We start from the raw sequence: 15,951 nt of genomic DNA, 5'->3' as shown, positions 1-15,951 counted from the left end.
GGGCTTTCTGTGCCCAGTCTCCTAGGCAGAGTGTTTGATAACCTTGTCCTTGTCATATTTTGGTGGTTTTTGACAATTTCTCTTCTTCCACTGGCCATTCCCGAATATGTCTTATGAGTGAGAGCCTCTGTGTCCTACTTACTAGGAAATGAACACAAAGTACAGCTGCATCGTGGTGGAGTGTTAAGAAGAAAGTTGCCTTTGTTCTTAACACCCCACTTCTTAATTTGTAAATGTGCGGTAGGGTCTGTGAGACATTTTATTATCAAGTTGCTGGAAAATGCTGCATAATTTCTCTGCCATTACAATGGATAAGTAGCCCTTGGGTGTTCAAGTCAGGAAAATACTGTGAAACACAACTGTCAGAACGGTGCTCAGAGTAATTTTCAGTTTTGTTTTCTATTCATCCAGTTGATATTACTGGTACTGTGGTTTAAAAACTGTATAATAATAGCCCGTCAACTTGTGAAAAAAGATATGGTAATGGATTCTACTGTCATAAGGCTGGTGTACAGGTGTTGAAATCCAAGTAGTTTGTGAATTACAACTTTTATCTTTTCCACCTTTTTGAATGAACTTTGGGACTGACCATGCTGTGAACTCATTTTTCACTACTGTGAAATTTTCACTAATGTGAGTGGGGGTTGCTTTGCACTGTGGTCAGTATTTATGCTTTCTGTTTTCTTTGTGAAGTTGTGAAACAGCAAAATAATTCTCATCAGCTACCTGAAATTTGGATCACATGGTCTGTCATGCTCCATATCTTCTATGTTCAGCCAGGTTTCTCTGCAACCCCTGTGCATCATAGCATCGCAATGTTTGGTTACTGCAAAATAAATGATTAAAATAATTACTTTAATTGATTTTACGACAGTATGTTTGCAGTGGATGTTTCTATAACAACTAGACTGCTCTAATTCCCAGGCAGGAAGCTTTTCAAAGTTCCTGTATAGATCTGTATCACTTCAACATCTGCTCTTGACTGGATTATAACAGTCGTGTTTTCCTGTCTTCAGAGACAGATTCTCTGCTGCCTTCTTTTTAGTCATCATCTACGTCTGTGCAGGGCATCAGTGCAACTCTGCCATCAGCTTTCAAGATCCAGAATCTTTATTACTTGCTTTTGTATCTTTAAGGTCTATTTGAATTTTTCCTTTAAAATATCAGGACTGAAAATCCTAAATGCCCCCCCTTCCCCTCCAGTCTAATTTATTTGTTGCAGGAGTTGGGGACCTGTATAGCAAGTTTATCAGCATGATGCTGACATGAAGTTGCAACGAGTGTATTTAGCAACTTTTTGGTAAATGACAGAAAAGCTGCAGATTGCACTGTGAAGTATCTGATGAACTTGAAAGGAAAAAATAGAGATAAGCAAGTGCTTTTCTGGATGCAGGCTTTCAGTTTGGATCATGGTGGGTTGCTGACAAACTGTGGCACATCCTGAAACCTTAAGGCCTGTGTGGGTTTTTTCCTGGAAGATCATGTTTGGACACTGCAGCCACTTCCCTTCACTGCTGTCAGAATAAAAGCAAGGTGGACTGAGTTGTGTGCCCATCTGCCTCGCAGTTACCTGAGAAAGAGGCAAATGAATGCAGAAAGTATTTAAGTACATGACTACACTATGAGAATACTCTCAGTGAACTGTGTAACAGCAGCCAACAAGTAATGAATACACCCGAAGAGCCAATATGCCACAATTCTATCTTCAGTTGAATTATAATTCTGTGATGAACAATAAAACAATCAGATTAAACTTATTTTTACACAATACAGCAAAATGACTGATTTGAATTAACTGATAACCACTGATATCAGTAAATAAGCTCAACTAAATGTCCAACAAATGTGGAAATTAAAATTGAAAAGAAGAAGAAATGCAGTTAAAACTTGCATGGAGTGTCCAGAGTAGATGAGAGTAATCAGTAATGAGTGAACATGTAAAGGTGGGAGAAATGGTAATTGCAGGTTTTCTGAGCATGTTTTTCTTCTATTAGCACTGGTTTGTTAAAATTCAGTAAGCAGACTTTTTTTTAATTGATGCATAAATATTTTTCATTATTAATTTGTGCAGTGTATGCAAAATCCATATAACTCAATGTTAATTATAACCTGTACTCAATTGTTTTGTATGTCTTTGATGTAGGATTGGTGTACAAATAAGATATTGAATAGTATTCAAAAGACCTGGAATTGTGTTAATCCATAACATTTTATTATAGTTCACTGAACATAAATGCTTTTTTGTTCCTGAAGTTCTGTTATTAGTAGATAAGTCTTTTTTTTTTTTTTTTTTTTTTTTTTTTTACGCTATGCTTTTTTGTATTTAATATTCAAGGTTCTGTGAGCTGATGTTTTCTGCCTGTATCAATGAGGAGGAAAATGAGATGCAGTCACTTTTGCAGAATCAGCTCAGAGAATTTGCTGCAGTTTCATAGGGCCCTTAGTAATATTCGCTTTCCATCTCCCCTCCCTGAATAGAAATTATAATCAGTTATAATCACTCTCAGACAAACAAAGGGTGTTTGTAGACCATTGCACTTGAAGTACATGTAGTAATTTACAGCTGAAAGAACAATTGTGTGGATTACTATTTGATTGCTTGTAACTGAATGAGTGGTTGGATTAATTAATTTGGAAATGCTTTAAGGAATTAAGCTATAAGACGAGAGTGTGCCCAGCGCTTTAGAGGCACAACTAACTGCAAATCAGCATCCACGTATATTCAGTGGTAAGCATTACTGGCTGAACGGACTGGCCTGTTTTTGCAAAGGTCTGCGTTAGCAGATCACTTCTGAATTGCTTTGCATGTTTTGTGGGTCACAGAATGACACACATGTTGCCCTTTCCTTGAAATATGTGGTCAGTGTCAGTGATCTGCATGGTGACCTGTGTAGGATGAAGTCAATGAAGGTGTAAGCGTTGTTCTTGAAAGCAGACTGTAGGGCTCTTGAGGGCTTGTAGACTGGTGCATCTATCTTTCAACGTACGATAGAAGGGTAAAAATCACAACAATCAGAAATGAAAAAGAGCAACTCTGGTAATATTGTATCCCTAAGTGAATAATCTGTGTGTTTCTAGTGAATTCTGTTTCTAGCACTGCTGTTTCTAAAGAAAGGCATTTTGACTCGAAGGTGTGTTGAAACAGATAAGAGGACGTTCACATACATACTCGTATTTCTGCTGGAAAGCTGATCTGAAGAGACAAACTGTAATGCACATTGGCTTAGATTTGTACAGCTTGGAGTATAGCCTGTGGTAATGGGAACATGCAGAGTCTTATCCCAGACAACTTAAGTGAGATACAGGACACGGGAAGTTAGAAAGATATGTTCATCAGGTTCTGAAGGGCACTGACAGTGATGCAGAGAGAGGAAAAAACCCCACGGAATCACACAATCATACATGTTTTGAAGATATATTGAACTTACAATGAACTGTAGGAATGAAGTGATCTGGTCAGAAGCAAGATGTCCAAAGAAGGAAAAGTTATCAGAGAGATCTACATTGTTAGAAGTGAGGAAGGGAGATTAGAACACAGAGTTTTCTTATTCACTCTGACATCTTATGTAAATCCCCTTTCATCAACTGCAGGAAGAATTTAGCTAAAGGTGGCAGAAATTCTTACAGGCTAACTCCACTTTTAATAGTAGTATTTAAATATCTGACAGCTTTTAGTGGTGAACGTTTTGTTTTCTTGCTTGTATGCATTTTGATTAAATAAAATATGTATTTGCTGGCTTATCAAAATCAAAATCAAAAGAAGGGCCTGATAATATAAATCATGGAAATTGCAGTATTTATCTTTCAGGCTCCACGTGTTTCTCTGATGGGATTTGAGTGTGATCCTACTTGCATAACATTCCTTTACAAAACAGCTTTCTTGGTAAACCACGGGTAGGCCTGGAGTAACGTTGGAAGCACAGGACCGCCAAAATGTCTTCTAGATCACCGCCTTGCAGTGAGCTGGACGGCTGCTGGACTTCATCCCTTTTCTGACAGTTCTGCTGTTCTTAAATTGAATGTCTGTATGGGAACTGTTGAGAAAGGGCCGGGCAGCCCTGGGAGCACAGCTGCAGCAATTTACCTGTGGGACAGGAAGGGGTGGAGCCTGGCTGCTCCTCTCTTAGGCCTCACTTAAGGGCTGGCTGCCAGCAGGGAAGGATCTCTGGTTGGAGATCCCTCTTTGGTGGAGCTTTCCTCTGTGAGCCTGGAATCTTCTGATGTGGGTAAGCAATCTTCTTCTCTTCCCTTACGGCACCTTTCTACTGTGCTCATCGTTCTGGTTTTTACACCTCGGTTGCACCACCTTTTTCCATTGTATTATCTGTCTAATTGCTACCACATCTGATCTACGTCCATGTATCTTTCACTCTTTGATTTCCCTTCAGAACAGGGAAGAATCTTGTTTTTTTACCGGTAGTGTTCTTGGTGAGCACTGTGTTGTGCTAACTTCTAGGAAAAGAACTTTGTGAAAAGGAGGCAGATGGTATTTTAGCCACAGGATACTAGAATTTTGGTTTAATATATCTCTCAGCTTTGCTGCAGATAACAATAATGCTTCTGTCCCCTTTTGACTGTTTCCATGGTGCTGCCAGCAACTTGGGTAGAAATGTTTGGCTCACTTTATAGAGCAAGGGCCAATGGTAGTTTTAGCAGCCTAGAAGCACCAGATTTGTGCTGTGCTCCTTATGTTGAGCCTGAATCTGACGGATATTTTGTGTGTAGTCCTGGAGGAATTTCAGTATTATTGAAAATTGCTGTGGTATTGAGTAAATATGTAACTATTAGACTATGAATTTTGTTCTGTTAAAAGCTGAGTTGCTTCAGATATTTTTCTGAAGAGCTGTTTGTCACCATTCGGTGAAGTAAAACATGTTAGCTGCTAGCGTGTGAAGTTTGCCATGTCCTCACTATAAAAAGAAGCATGGAATAGAATTGTGTGAAGGCATGCAAGCATTTACAGTATGTCTGATTTAAGACTTTGGGTTGGCCTTGGGATGCTGAACTGTGATTTCATACAAAAATAATGCAGACCACTCTTCTAATTGCAGTTTCCATTAATCATTTTTTTTCCATTGTGTGACATAACACAAAGAATGGAGTGCTATGGATTTCTTGAATATTGGAATCCATAGCCAGAATGCTTGGGTCAAGAGTCAGGAAAAAAACTGAGATGGGGTAGACTGAACTGTCCTGGCATCCTTCTCAGGTGGAGAGTAGGCTGAATTAGCATGTGAATTGTTTTCTGGCCAGAATTGAAATACTGAAGGATTGTCAGTTTAGGCTCAATAGCTTCTGTTTTTTCATACTGTTAGAACCACCTCCCAGTGAAACAAATGTCACCTCCTTTAGTGGAGCAGGGCTTTGGAAGTGTGAGAGACTTGTGGTGGCTACCATCTGCTGCCCTGAGAAAACAGAGAACTGGAGTATAACTATAATTTAAGTACGGCCCTTAGAGCGAGCTCTGATGGGGTGAGACCCTTGTGCTGTGAGGAAGAATAAAGCTCAGTTCTTTTAACTGCAACTTAAGATAAAATCAACTTGTTCTTTGTTAAAGCAACTCGCCTAGGTGATGAGACTACCTTAGTAAAACACATAAGAGCAAACAAATTATGCAGTCTAAGAATTTCCGTTATTCTCCCTCTGTTGTTTCAGGTGCTGTTATCCCCAGAAATTTCCTCTAGGCCCCTGGTGTATTTCAGAGAATGGAAAGTTGATCCATCTGCTCTTCTACAGACAGTTGATCCCTTGAAATGGACAGAGGATATGAGTTATTGCTTATAACAACATCCTTTTAAAAACACTTTTTCCTTTTTGGTAGAGGCGTCTAAGAAAGGTGAATTTAGCTCTGAACTACTCGGAGTAATGAAACTTGATTGTGGGTGCAGTGTTTCTTGCTGCCAATGGACCTGATTACAATTAACAGGTCACTGAGCTAATACTTTTTAAATACGGCTGAATGGTGACTGTCAGCTGTGTGGTGGTTGCTCATGTTTCCATTGCCCTTTCATGCAGAGAGGAGTTGAGGCCTCGGAACCTGTTGTTACCTAGGTTGCTCTGAAAATAATGCCTCCTATTTATTTTTGTGGAGATGCAAACAGATACATAGAGTGCAATAATGCTAATCAGTAGGACAAACTCTTAGCTACAAAACACTATTTTTTAACACAGTCACTGCAGTTAGTTACACATTTTCACCAGTGGTGACCAGGAGCCTGCATGTCACGCTTGCCAGTGACTTGCTATTTCACAGCTGTGGTGTCACTCCAAGGAAACACGGCCCATGCTGTCCATCTTTCGTTAGCTGCTCTGCCGTCACATGGCAACAAAACGTAATGCAATAATGACAGGAAGGTTCAACATCTGCTGCCATACTGCCAGCATCTGCTGTGACACTGGGCCAGTATCACAAAAGAGGAGTCCCTCATACTTTGCTTACTTTTTAATAAGCATCGCAAAATCAAGTTTACTGTTATGGGAAATAAACCATATCAGACACCATACGCTGTGAGGGAGCGTATGGAATTTGTAGAAATACAAATTAAACTCTGAACAGCAGCCTAGTTTCAGGGAGACCACAAAATCAAAACCTAGCAGAGGAGTGGCCTGACTATAATTTGTATAGGCAGTGTCCTTTGTGAGGTTAGCATGCTGTGATTTTGTTACGAAATGCACATTTTGTGATAATACACATTAGAATCCAAGTTAATGAGGGTTTGCAGCTCCTTCACCCTGTTATCCATGAAGGAAGCAAGTCCTCTTACAACTCTGCAGAACAGCTTGAGAATAGCAGAGAATAGGCTGCTGTCTATTGAGATTTTTTTTCTGTGCTGTAAAACCCATTCTGTAGGACAACTACTAACATCAGATTTGGTATATAAATCTTTACAAAGCTCAGAGCTTTGTGAGCCAAAACAACCTTTTGCTACAGATTTCATAACAGTTTTCTTAGTGTTTTGTTATAGAGCCATCTGGTTTTGACAGAGGTGTTTCATGATTGTTATATACTACTGTCAGCAGCTCTGGCCCAGTGTGCCGGGTTCAGCAGGAAGGGTACAAAGGGAAGTGGCAGGGAGATGGGCCTGAAATAAAACAGTGGCAATGAGCAGAGGGAGAAAACTAATTTACTAAATGTGGTAGTGGAATGTGAGATTGCACAGTAAAATACAGTATCACTGGAGTTGAAACTAATAAATCAAAATGAGAGATAGAGTAAGGCCTTCACTTTTGGACACTAAAGCTGAAGACAGATGGCTGGGGAGCACTGCAGAGATGAACAGCAAAAGAAGGACTGTCTTGTGACTGGTGAGCAGGAAAACAGAAATGGAACAGTGTCAGTCTGCTGGGAATGCCAGCAATCCTCACAGCTGGTGCGTTGGCCTTACAGTACTTGAGGGGAGTATATAAACAGGAGGGGGAATGGCTGCTTACAAGGATGGGTAGTGATGGGACAAGGGGGAGTGGTCATAAAGTGAGACAGGGGAGGTTTAGGTTGGATATTAGGAGGAAGCTTTTCTCCCCAGAGGGTGGTGAGGCACTGGCACAGGTTGCCCAAGGAGGCTGTGGATGCTCCATCCCTGCAGGCATTCGAGGCCAGGCTGGATGTGGCTCTGGGCAGCCTGGGCTGCTGGTTGGCGACCTGCACACAGCAGGGGTTGGAGCTGGATGAGCACTGTGGGCTTTTGCAACCCAGGCCATTCTGTGATTAACCTTTTAACTCCCAGTTCACTACATGGTGTGGAATACCAGTGACAAAAATCATAAACCCATGACAGGTATACTAATAAAAAAAGCAATCTCAATAATTATATATTGATTTCATAATAGCAAAGCAATGCAGTAAGATGGTTTCAGTATTTTCCAGATAGTAATAATAGTTTCCATTTCTTTTCTGTTCTGAAGGATACTCTTAATTTTCAGGGTTTTCCACACTGCATAAATTTTGAGATATATTCTTCTTAACCAGCTCTAGACTTAGAGATTGCATTGAAATCTACTTAGACTTGGCCCCTTTACCCCCTCCCCCATCCTGCAGGAGTTTTAATTTTTTTTTTAAATGCTGAGAAGGGGAAGAGATTTAGAAGTTGCACAGAGGGGATTTGTCTTCCAGTATTAATCATGATCTGGTCTAGAATTTAATGTTCTCACTCTCAGAAGAGTAAATACAACTTTAGGGATAGTGACAGCCTGCTAGTTAATAGGTTGATATTGTGAAGTTATGTGGCTCTATGAATATCTTGATTTATTTTTCAAATAAGATTATTTTCTATACTGATGATACTGCAATTTCAGGGAGAAACAGGGAAATAATGTTACCCAAAAAGAAAGTAAAGCACAGAGATGATAGATTTAGAATAATATAAGCCTAATGTTTCTCATTACTTTTGCTTTTAACAGTATTGCAATATATTGTGTGTGTTTTACTGCATTTCAGTAAATATGATAGCAGTCTTCCATGTGTATTTTTAGTGCATAAAGAAATGAACGCTTATCTTTTGGTCAGCATTTTGTGTTCTTACTTCTAGCTTACTCAGTACTTATATCTTCTGCAAGTACTTAAAAATAACTTCTATTTCAGTGGAGCTGTTACATGTGGAGGATCTGCTCACATGCAAACGCACAGAGATGTCCAACTTTCTGTTACCCTTATGGTAGCTGGTGTACTTTCTAGTCAATCAAGAATACGTTTCTAACTCTTGTGGACATGGGGTGATGGGAAGTCCTAGGAGAAGGATATTTGGCATGAAGTCATTTATGCTACGCGTGTTTGAGATGCATTAACCATTAAGGGATGCCAAGGAAGCGCAATGAATAGCTGCAAAGGCCGTTTGTCTCTTTCTGTACAGACAGTTTTTTTGGATACCACACGTCACTTAGATCTCCTGGAGGATGCAGCCTGCTGAAGCGGCCATATATTTTCCTTTTTCTCTTCAAAAGTAATGTGTGTGAGGAGAACGCTTACTGCAAGTGGAGGCCATCTATGTATTGCACGACTGTGTGTGCAGTACTTATAAGGTGTCCAGCAGATCTCCTAAATGACCAATAACAACAGTTTCCTCTGTGAAGGGTAGTTTTACACTAGTGAAGGTTTTGATTACTAAAAAGAAATGCAAATCTTAACATAGGCCCTTACTGTGCCAGAATAATTTGTGAAGGGTGCACGTAGACTTAAGGTAGAGATGCCACTTGGAAAGAAATCTTCTCTGACCTCCTTGGCAAGTAGATCCTGCTGCTTCAGCAGAAAATAACAGTAGTATTGACCTGCAGTGGGAATCTGTGCTGCTACCTCTCCTTGTGCTGGAGTGTTGATAGAGCCCAGCTCTTGCTGATCATCTGTTTCACTCTAATAAACTGAAAGGTCTGTGCTCTGTCAGGAGTGCAGCTTCTGCCTACAGGACTTTGTGCCCCAGCCCCTCTGTGCTCTAGCTCTGCCAGGGTTACAATGTGGGACCTCAATTTAGGAAGGACTAGTTCTTCTGTTCCTAGGTGAAAAACTGCCGGTAATGGTTTAACTGCAGTAATGGTTTGCTGTGATTAATTCAAGAAATAATGAAAGCAAAAATCTAGCCCTTCATTAATAATATAAAGGATGTGCTGAAAGAACGTGAAAGTTACACTGATTACAGAGTTCTCTTCATTAATTATGAACCTACCTAAGTGAAATGATTATTACAGGTTTGCAAAGTAAGTCACTGTCTTAAGCAGAATAGCCAAAGTTACAAACCAAAACAGCGAGTGGAAGGGGTAGGAAAAAGAACCTGGAAGTTGTGCGCCGTGGTCTCTTCTCTATCCATAGGATCACATTGTGTTCCAGAACAGCTTCCAGCTCACGTTGCATTACAGCAGGGTTTCTTAAGTGCTGCTGCAGACAGCCAGTCTCACCACAGTGTGGTCTGCAACGTATGTTCAATACGTATTTCCACCCATTTTCCTAGAGTGGTCTGGAGCAGATCTCAAGGGCCCAAACCTCAAACTAGGTTAATAAAGGACCCTTATTACAGTCTCCCTACAGATCTGTATGCTTGAATCCAACAGCATACACTCTTCTTTCTGTGACATAAAAGCAACTCTTTGTAAATCAGTAGGCATAACTCAAGCTGGAAAAGAGTATCAATCTGTGTCAGACTGCATTCCAAGATTCTTGGAAGCAGCTTAGCAAGGAGGGAATTAGGCCACTTGAAGAGGCAAGGTGTGCAAACAACTGACAGATCTGACAGCGAGGGTTACACTGTGTGATAGATACTGTTGCTGGAAACTGAACCACGCTGAGTTTCTTTCCGTTTTTTTAAGTCTATAAGTGAGACTCAGACATGGCCGGAGAGTGACTTTGAAGACTCTGCCTGTGCTTAGCATGTTAAAGCAACCCTAAAGGTGCTCATTTGCTCTGTGTATCGATGGGCGGGATATGTGGTGTTGCCAGACCCTTGGCTGATGCAGGAAATGCTCCTACAGTGGAGCAGGGATGCCTTCAAAATGTTCGAGACGTACCAGCTCATCTGTGTTTTAGTGTGCTGTTCGCAAAGCTTCCCAATCTGCATATCTTACTGATGTGACTGTGTTTAAACTTACTGCATCAGTTTGGCTAAGGTTGGAATTTTCTCCAAAATTTGGCTGAGGGACACTGTTGATGGAGTCTCCTTTGCAAAATGGCAAAGGAGGCAAATTCTAGCCTGGCTGGGGGTTTTGCATATCATTTTTTTTCTCTGCTTCTAAGGAAACTCGAATGGTGGTGAGAATGTCAGTGCTTTTCTCTTCCTGTAGCAGTTTGTAGAATTGTTGCGTGAAAGCCTGAATTTGGGAGGCTTGGAAGATTGCAAGGGATTGGGAAGGGCAAGAGGAAGAGATTGTTGATAGAACCTTTGGACTAAAATGCCTGTTCCATCATGATCCCAAACTGTAAGGCTTGAATTAAATGACCTGTCCTCTCCAGTTCTGTAGTCTCGATAGCTTTAATCCTTATTGTAATCAAATTTGTATCTTCTTTGCATGCTGTGCCTTTATGAGAAAAGGGAAAGAGTACGTACGAAATCTCTACTGGTATGTTAGACTTGCATGCAGAAGCCTGGTTGTGCTGGCATCTCCCTTGTAGGTTTTCAGACAAAGACTGCAGTGTTTTGAGAAATGAGCTATCCTGTGTTCTGTAACCATGTGAACTGTCATGCTGCAACGTCCACTGGCAAATAATAGTATGTCTTATTTCTTGCAGGGCTTCCAAAGCAGCTGAGGACAGAACCTTAAGGAATGCCATGTAGTAAGTGCTAAACAAACTGGCACAGAAAGGATCAAAAAAGATGGCAGTCTGTATTTGAAATAATTAAACATACGGACTCTCACTGATAAGAAATCATGTCCAAAAAAGGACGTAGCAAAGGCGAAAAGCCTGAGGCACTGATTGTAGCCCTACAGGCTGCCAATGAGGAACTCAGGACCAAGCTAACGGACATCCAAATTGAGCTGCATCAGGAGAAATCTAAGGTGAGTGAGGGTTTGGTTTTAAAGAAGTGTCTGCACTGAAGGAAAGAAATGTGGGGAAAACAGTAGAACGGAAATCAAGAGATGCAGCAAAACTCTTCTCTTGAACAACAGTTTGATGTTCCTTCACTGGAATAGATTTCTTTTTACTGAGGTACAAATTCAAGCAGCCTCTGGCCTTACAGTGAAGCATTATGCCTTTTGTAACATCTTTGCCCGTGTTCCAATTAGTGATTTTTCATCTTATCTGCTCAAATTGTTTCTAAGTATACCATTTTTAAAAAATTCCAGTGCCTAGAAGTTGTATAGTGTTGCTGTTTTGAATGACTGCTTATTTCAGTAAAATATATCTCTATTTCAAAGTTGAGTGAAGTAGTCCTTAAGTGTACAGCATGAAAGTCCATATGGACCTTTGTAATCCTTTTGCAGTACAGACCAACTCTGTCATGTGCACTAAGGTATGTATGCATTGTTTCAGGCTTGTTCAGGTACCAGTGATCTGCCAGCTTTTCAGTATGATAGCTAAACTTCCTTAAAAATCAACTGAGTATTATGTGTAGGTGCACGTAGGATTGTGCTGTGAAAGTGCTCAGAGGTCTCCAGTTGGGCTTAGACATATATTAGTGTAAATGTATTGAAGGCTGCTCTGTAACTTTGATTCCAAACATATGGACAAATAACTTAAAAGTTGTTTATATTAAATAGCAACAAAGAACAATCCTTGTAATGACCAGTGAAGCACACTTTTCTTTAGTTTCATGTCCAAGAGCTGACTACCTGAAAGTTTCACTTATGATTAAGAACATCTACAGAAGACTAGATGTTTTCTGGATGTTCAGATTTGCAGCACGCACTTTCCTCTAACTTCCTACAGTCATGAATCACATGAAATCTGTATGAATCTTGCTATTGCCAAGCCTTCTACTTCTCTGAGGAATTTGGTTGAAATTAACAGTTGAGTTAGAAAGCTGTTAGTCAAATGTCTATACAAGGACTTATTTCTTAAGGAAAAACTGAAGTATTTATCTTCAGTAAAGACATTGCAGTATCTAAGCGAAGACTTCAGGAGTTGGCCCGTATTTTGTTGGAGGAGGATGGAGGAACAACTGGGGTCTGCAGGAAACCCTTTCTTATTCTGACATGGCTGCATGTCCAAGTGAGCTTGTTTTGGTAGCAGTATCTTGGTAGCAGTTGACTCTCATTTTATTTCAACTTAGATTGCTAAACTTGAAAGAGAGAAGACTCAAGAAACAAAGCGTATCCGTGAAGTGGAGCAGCGCAAGCAAACTGTGCAAATCACAGAGCTAAAAGCCAAACTCCATGAGGAGAAAATGAAGGAGCTGCAGGCTGTGAGGGAGAACCTCATCAAACAGCATGAGCAGGAGATGACACGAATGGTGAAAGTCCGAGACAGTGAAATCCAGCGCCTCAAGTCAGCGCTGTGTGCCCTGCGGGATGGCAGCAGCGATAAAGTAAGGACAGCCCTGACTATTGAGGCTCGTGAAGAGGCCAGAAAACAGTTTGACTCTGAGCGCCTTAAGCTTCTGCAGGAAATTACTGAACTTAAGTCTGCCAAAAAGCAGGTAGATGAGGCCTTGAACAATATGATCCAAGCTGACAAGATCAAAGCAGGTGATCTTCGAAGTGAGCACCAGTCCCACCAGGAAGCCATTTCTAAGATCAAGTGGGAGAGCGAGAGGGATATTCGCCGCCTGGTTAGTAACCCTTCCCTGCACCAAAAAGTCTCATGTATTTTATTCTGTAGTGAGTTTGTCTCCTTTGCTTTTCAGTTTTTTGGTGAATCTTAGAACTCTGCAAAGCAGCTCAGTCTGAAGAAGTAACAAAAACCTCATGTTGCTGTATCTCTGTGGCTGATAGCTCACAGTGAGTCAGTTAGAGCAACCATTGGGTGGGCAGCTAATACCACAGAGTAATGGTGATTGATTTCATCAAGACCTTGGCTTGCCAAGATCCTAATATATCTGCCATGCGAAATATTAGAAAATACATCTGCACTTGAAGTTATTAGTTTCTTTAACCCTTATGTTAGTGTCTTAAACACATCAAATCATGGCAAGAGGGAAGAGACCTTTTGCTTTGGTCTTGCCATAGCATTCAATGAATTCATACTAATGAGAATGGGTAAAAAGAACCTATACCAGTAGTAGTGCAAGTGGCTGTGTTTTTTGTATAGCTAGGGAACTGGGCCTGCTTGCAGTATTGGAACATTTGGCATGAAAACTGACAGTTCAGTAGAAGGAAACAGTGATGTAAATACTGTCAGGAGTGGTATTTTTTATTTTAAAGCATTGTGTTTGAACATTGATAGGGAGCTATGCACCCCCCTCTCACACATTCACCTCTCCTCTGCTCCCACAGTGAGGGGGTAGAAATAATCGTATAGTAACAAGTTATAAAAAACATTGAGGTAAGGAGAGTTTAAGAAGTAAAAGAGGAAAAGATTTAAAAAAAAAAAAAAAAAATCCTAAAAACCAAGAAGAAGAAATGCAAATGATGCAAAGCACAGTTGCTCACCTCTGGCTGACCAATGCCCGTTCAGTCATTAAGGCATGGCAGCCCCAGCTTAGTCTTCCTAGTTTTACTGTTGAGCACAGTGTCAACATGGTATGGGTGTCCCTTTGGCCAGTTTGAGTCAGCCGTCCTGGCTGTGTCCCCTCCCATTTTGCACATCACATTGTGCTCAGTTTTGCTTTGTGTAAGGCTATCAAAGCTGTTACTGCAGTGGTGTACAGTGTGGCTGACACCTCGGAGTATATTATTTTCAAGCCTGGGTGGTAAGACTTAGCAGATTTAAGTGGTGAACACTAGTAAATCCTATTGTACTATATTCACTGAGGCTGAAGTGCTTTTGTTTTTACACACTTAACGTTATTGCTCTTGTGCTTTTCTCATCAGATGGATGAGATCAAGGCTAAAGATAGGATCATATTTTCCTTGGAGAAAGAACTGGAGACACAAACAGGCTATGTGCAGAAGCTGCAGCTGCAGAAAGAAGCTCTGGATGAACAGCTTTTCCTGGTGAAAGAGGCAGAGTGTAACATGAGCAGTCCCAAGAGGGAGATCCCAGGAAGGGCCGGAGATGGCTCAGAGCACTGCAGCAGCCCTGTATGCAGGTTTTACTGACTTCTACACAACGTTTCTCTTGCTTAAATGTTGTCTTGGCCCCTGGGAAAACGTTTAAAAAATCAGTACTGCTTTGAAAGCATTGATTGATGAACATAACTATCCGGATAGCCTGCATCCTCAAAAACAAACAGAAATCAGGAAGATGAGCAGAGAGAAGGCTGTGGGGAACCTAGGAGATTTGGAGAGTACCTCCTATTTCTGTCTTGCTTTATGCATGTGCAGCTATTGCTGTCATTCACAAGTGTAGCAGATATGCAAATTCATGGCCCGAAATAGTGAATGGAACATGTGGTGGGAAGGCATGGCCAACCCAGGGGAGTTCAGGTGTATGCAGTGTGCCTGATTGGGTGGAAGGGATGAAACCAGGATTCACCCCTTCCCAGACCTCATTTAAGGGTTGGCAGTGGAGGTGAGGGGATCTCACTGGAGAGCCCTGCATATGAGGCCTTCCAATGATAAGCAGCCTTTTCTTTTTTATTTCTTTTTTTGTGTTCGTGGCTGCTGTCTTTGTTCTTGTTTGCTGCAGCCGAAGTCTTTGTCACCCTGCTATTCTGCACTTCCCATCACGTTACAGCATTACAACAAGGAATGCAGCTCCTTGTGACTAAGCACAGTATTTACCCAACAAGTGTGTATGCATGCGTGTTTTTACATATACGTGAATGAGGAAGAAGAAGGTAAAGAAAGTTGATACTGAAAGGGGTGTCCTTACTTTTTTGCCTGACTTAGTGGCCCAGCAGCGTATAGGAAAAATCAATTGAGACTAGAATATTTCAGCTTTATAATAATATACTACCCCTGTAAAATTTACTTCCCCTGTAATAATAGTAAAAAAAAAAAAAAAAAAAACCATCAGGATCTCTTTACTATTTTTTAGAAGTAAAATTTTTTAATCTTAAAATTTTCCCAAAAGTAGATGTTTTCTTCTCCCAAAAACTCATTTTTGCCAAGATGTGTGATCTTCTAAAAAACAAATAACAAGTACAATTTGTTGGTTGTGCTGACTGGTATGTAGCTTTGGGTGATTGCTTTCCCAAATGTGTTTTGAAGAATCAGTAATTGTGTTATGTTGTCACTGATGAACAGGACTTGCGCAGGAACCAGAAGAGGATAGCTGAGTTGAATGCAACAATCCGGAAACTGGAAGACAGGAACACGTTGTTGGTTGATGAACGAAATGAACTGGTATGTGAGCTTTGTGCTGTCAGAGAGGGGAGGCCAGGAGCTGTAGGGCAGATGAGGAGAGGAGTCTCCAAGCATGTGGTAAATGTGCCTTTTCTATCCATTGGGATTGTCTCCTAGGGCACTTGGGGTGGCTTTTCACTCCAGAAT

At 40.8% G+C, this 15,951-nt stretch overlaps 1 protein-coding gene across 7 annotated transcripts in view; it reads left to right on the top strand.

The window, feature by feature from the left end:
* Window positions 1–15,951, top strand: part of JAKMIP2 (janus kinase and microtubule interacting protein 2) — a 39,659-nt gene that overhangs the window by 1,214 nt on the left and 22,494 nt on the right. For all 7 annotated transcript variants that reach the window (XM_052689835.1, XM_052689840.1, XM_052689841.1 and 4 more), the window contains exons 2-5: window positions 11,207–11,475; window positions 12,690–13,187; window positions 14,389–14,598; window positions 15,706–15,804. In XM_052689835.1, the coding sequence (XP_052545795.1) occupies window positions 11,347–11,475; window positions 12,690–13,187; window positions 14,389–14,598; window positions 15,706–15,804 (936 nt within the window). In that variant the 5' untranslated portion in view covers window positions 11,207–11,346. The remainder of the gene's footprint in view (window positions 1–11,206; window positions 11,476–12,689; window positions 13,188–14,388; window positions 14,599–15,705; window positions 15,805–15,951) is intronic.

Source organism: Tympanuchus pallidicinctus, unplaced genomic scaffold (genome assembly GCF_026119805.1).
Source record: "Tympanuchus pallidicinctus isolate F22 unplaced genomic scaffold, pur_lepc_1.0 scaffold25, whole genome shotgun sequence".
Lineage (NCBI taxonomy): Eukaryota > Metazoa > Chordata > Aves > Galliformes > Phasianidae > Tympanuchus > Tympanuchus pallidicinctus.
This window is presented reverse-complemented; position numbering and strand designations above follow the sequence as displayed.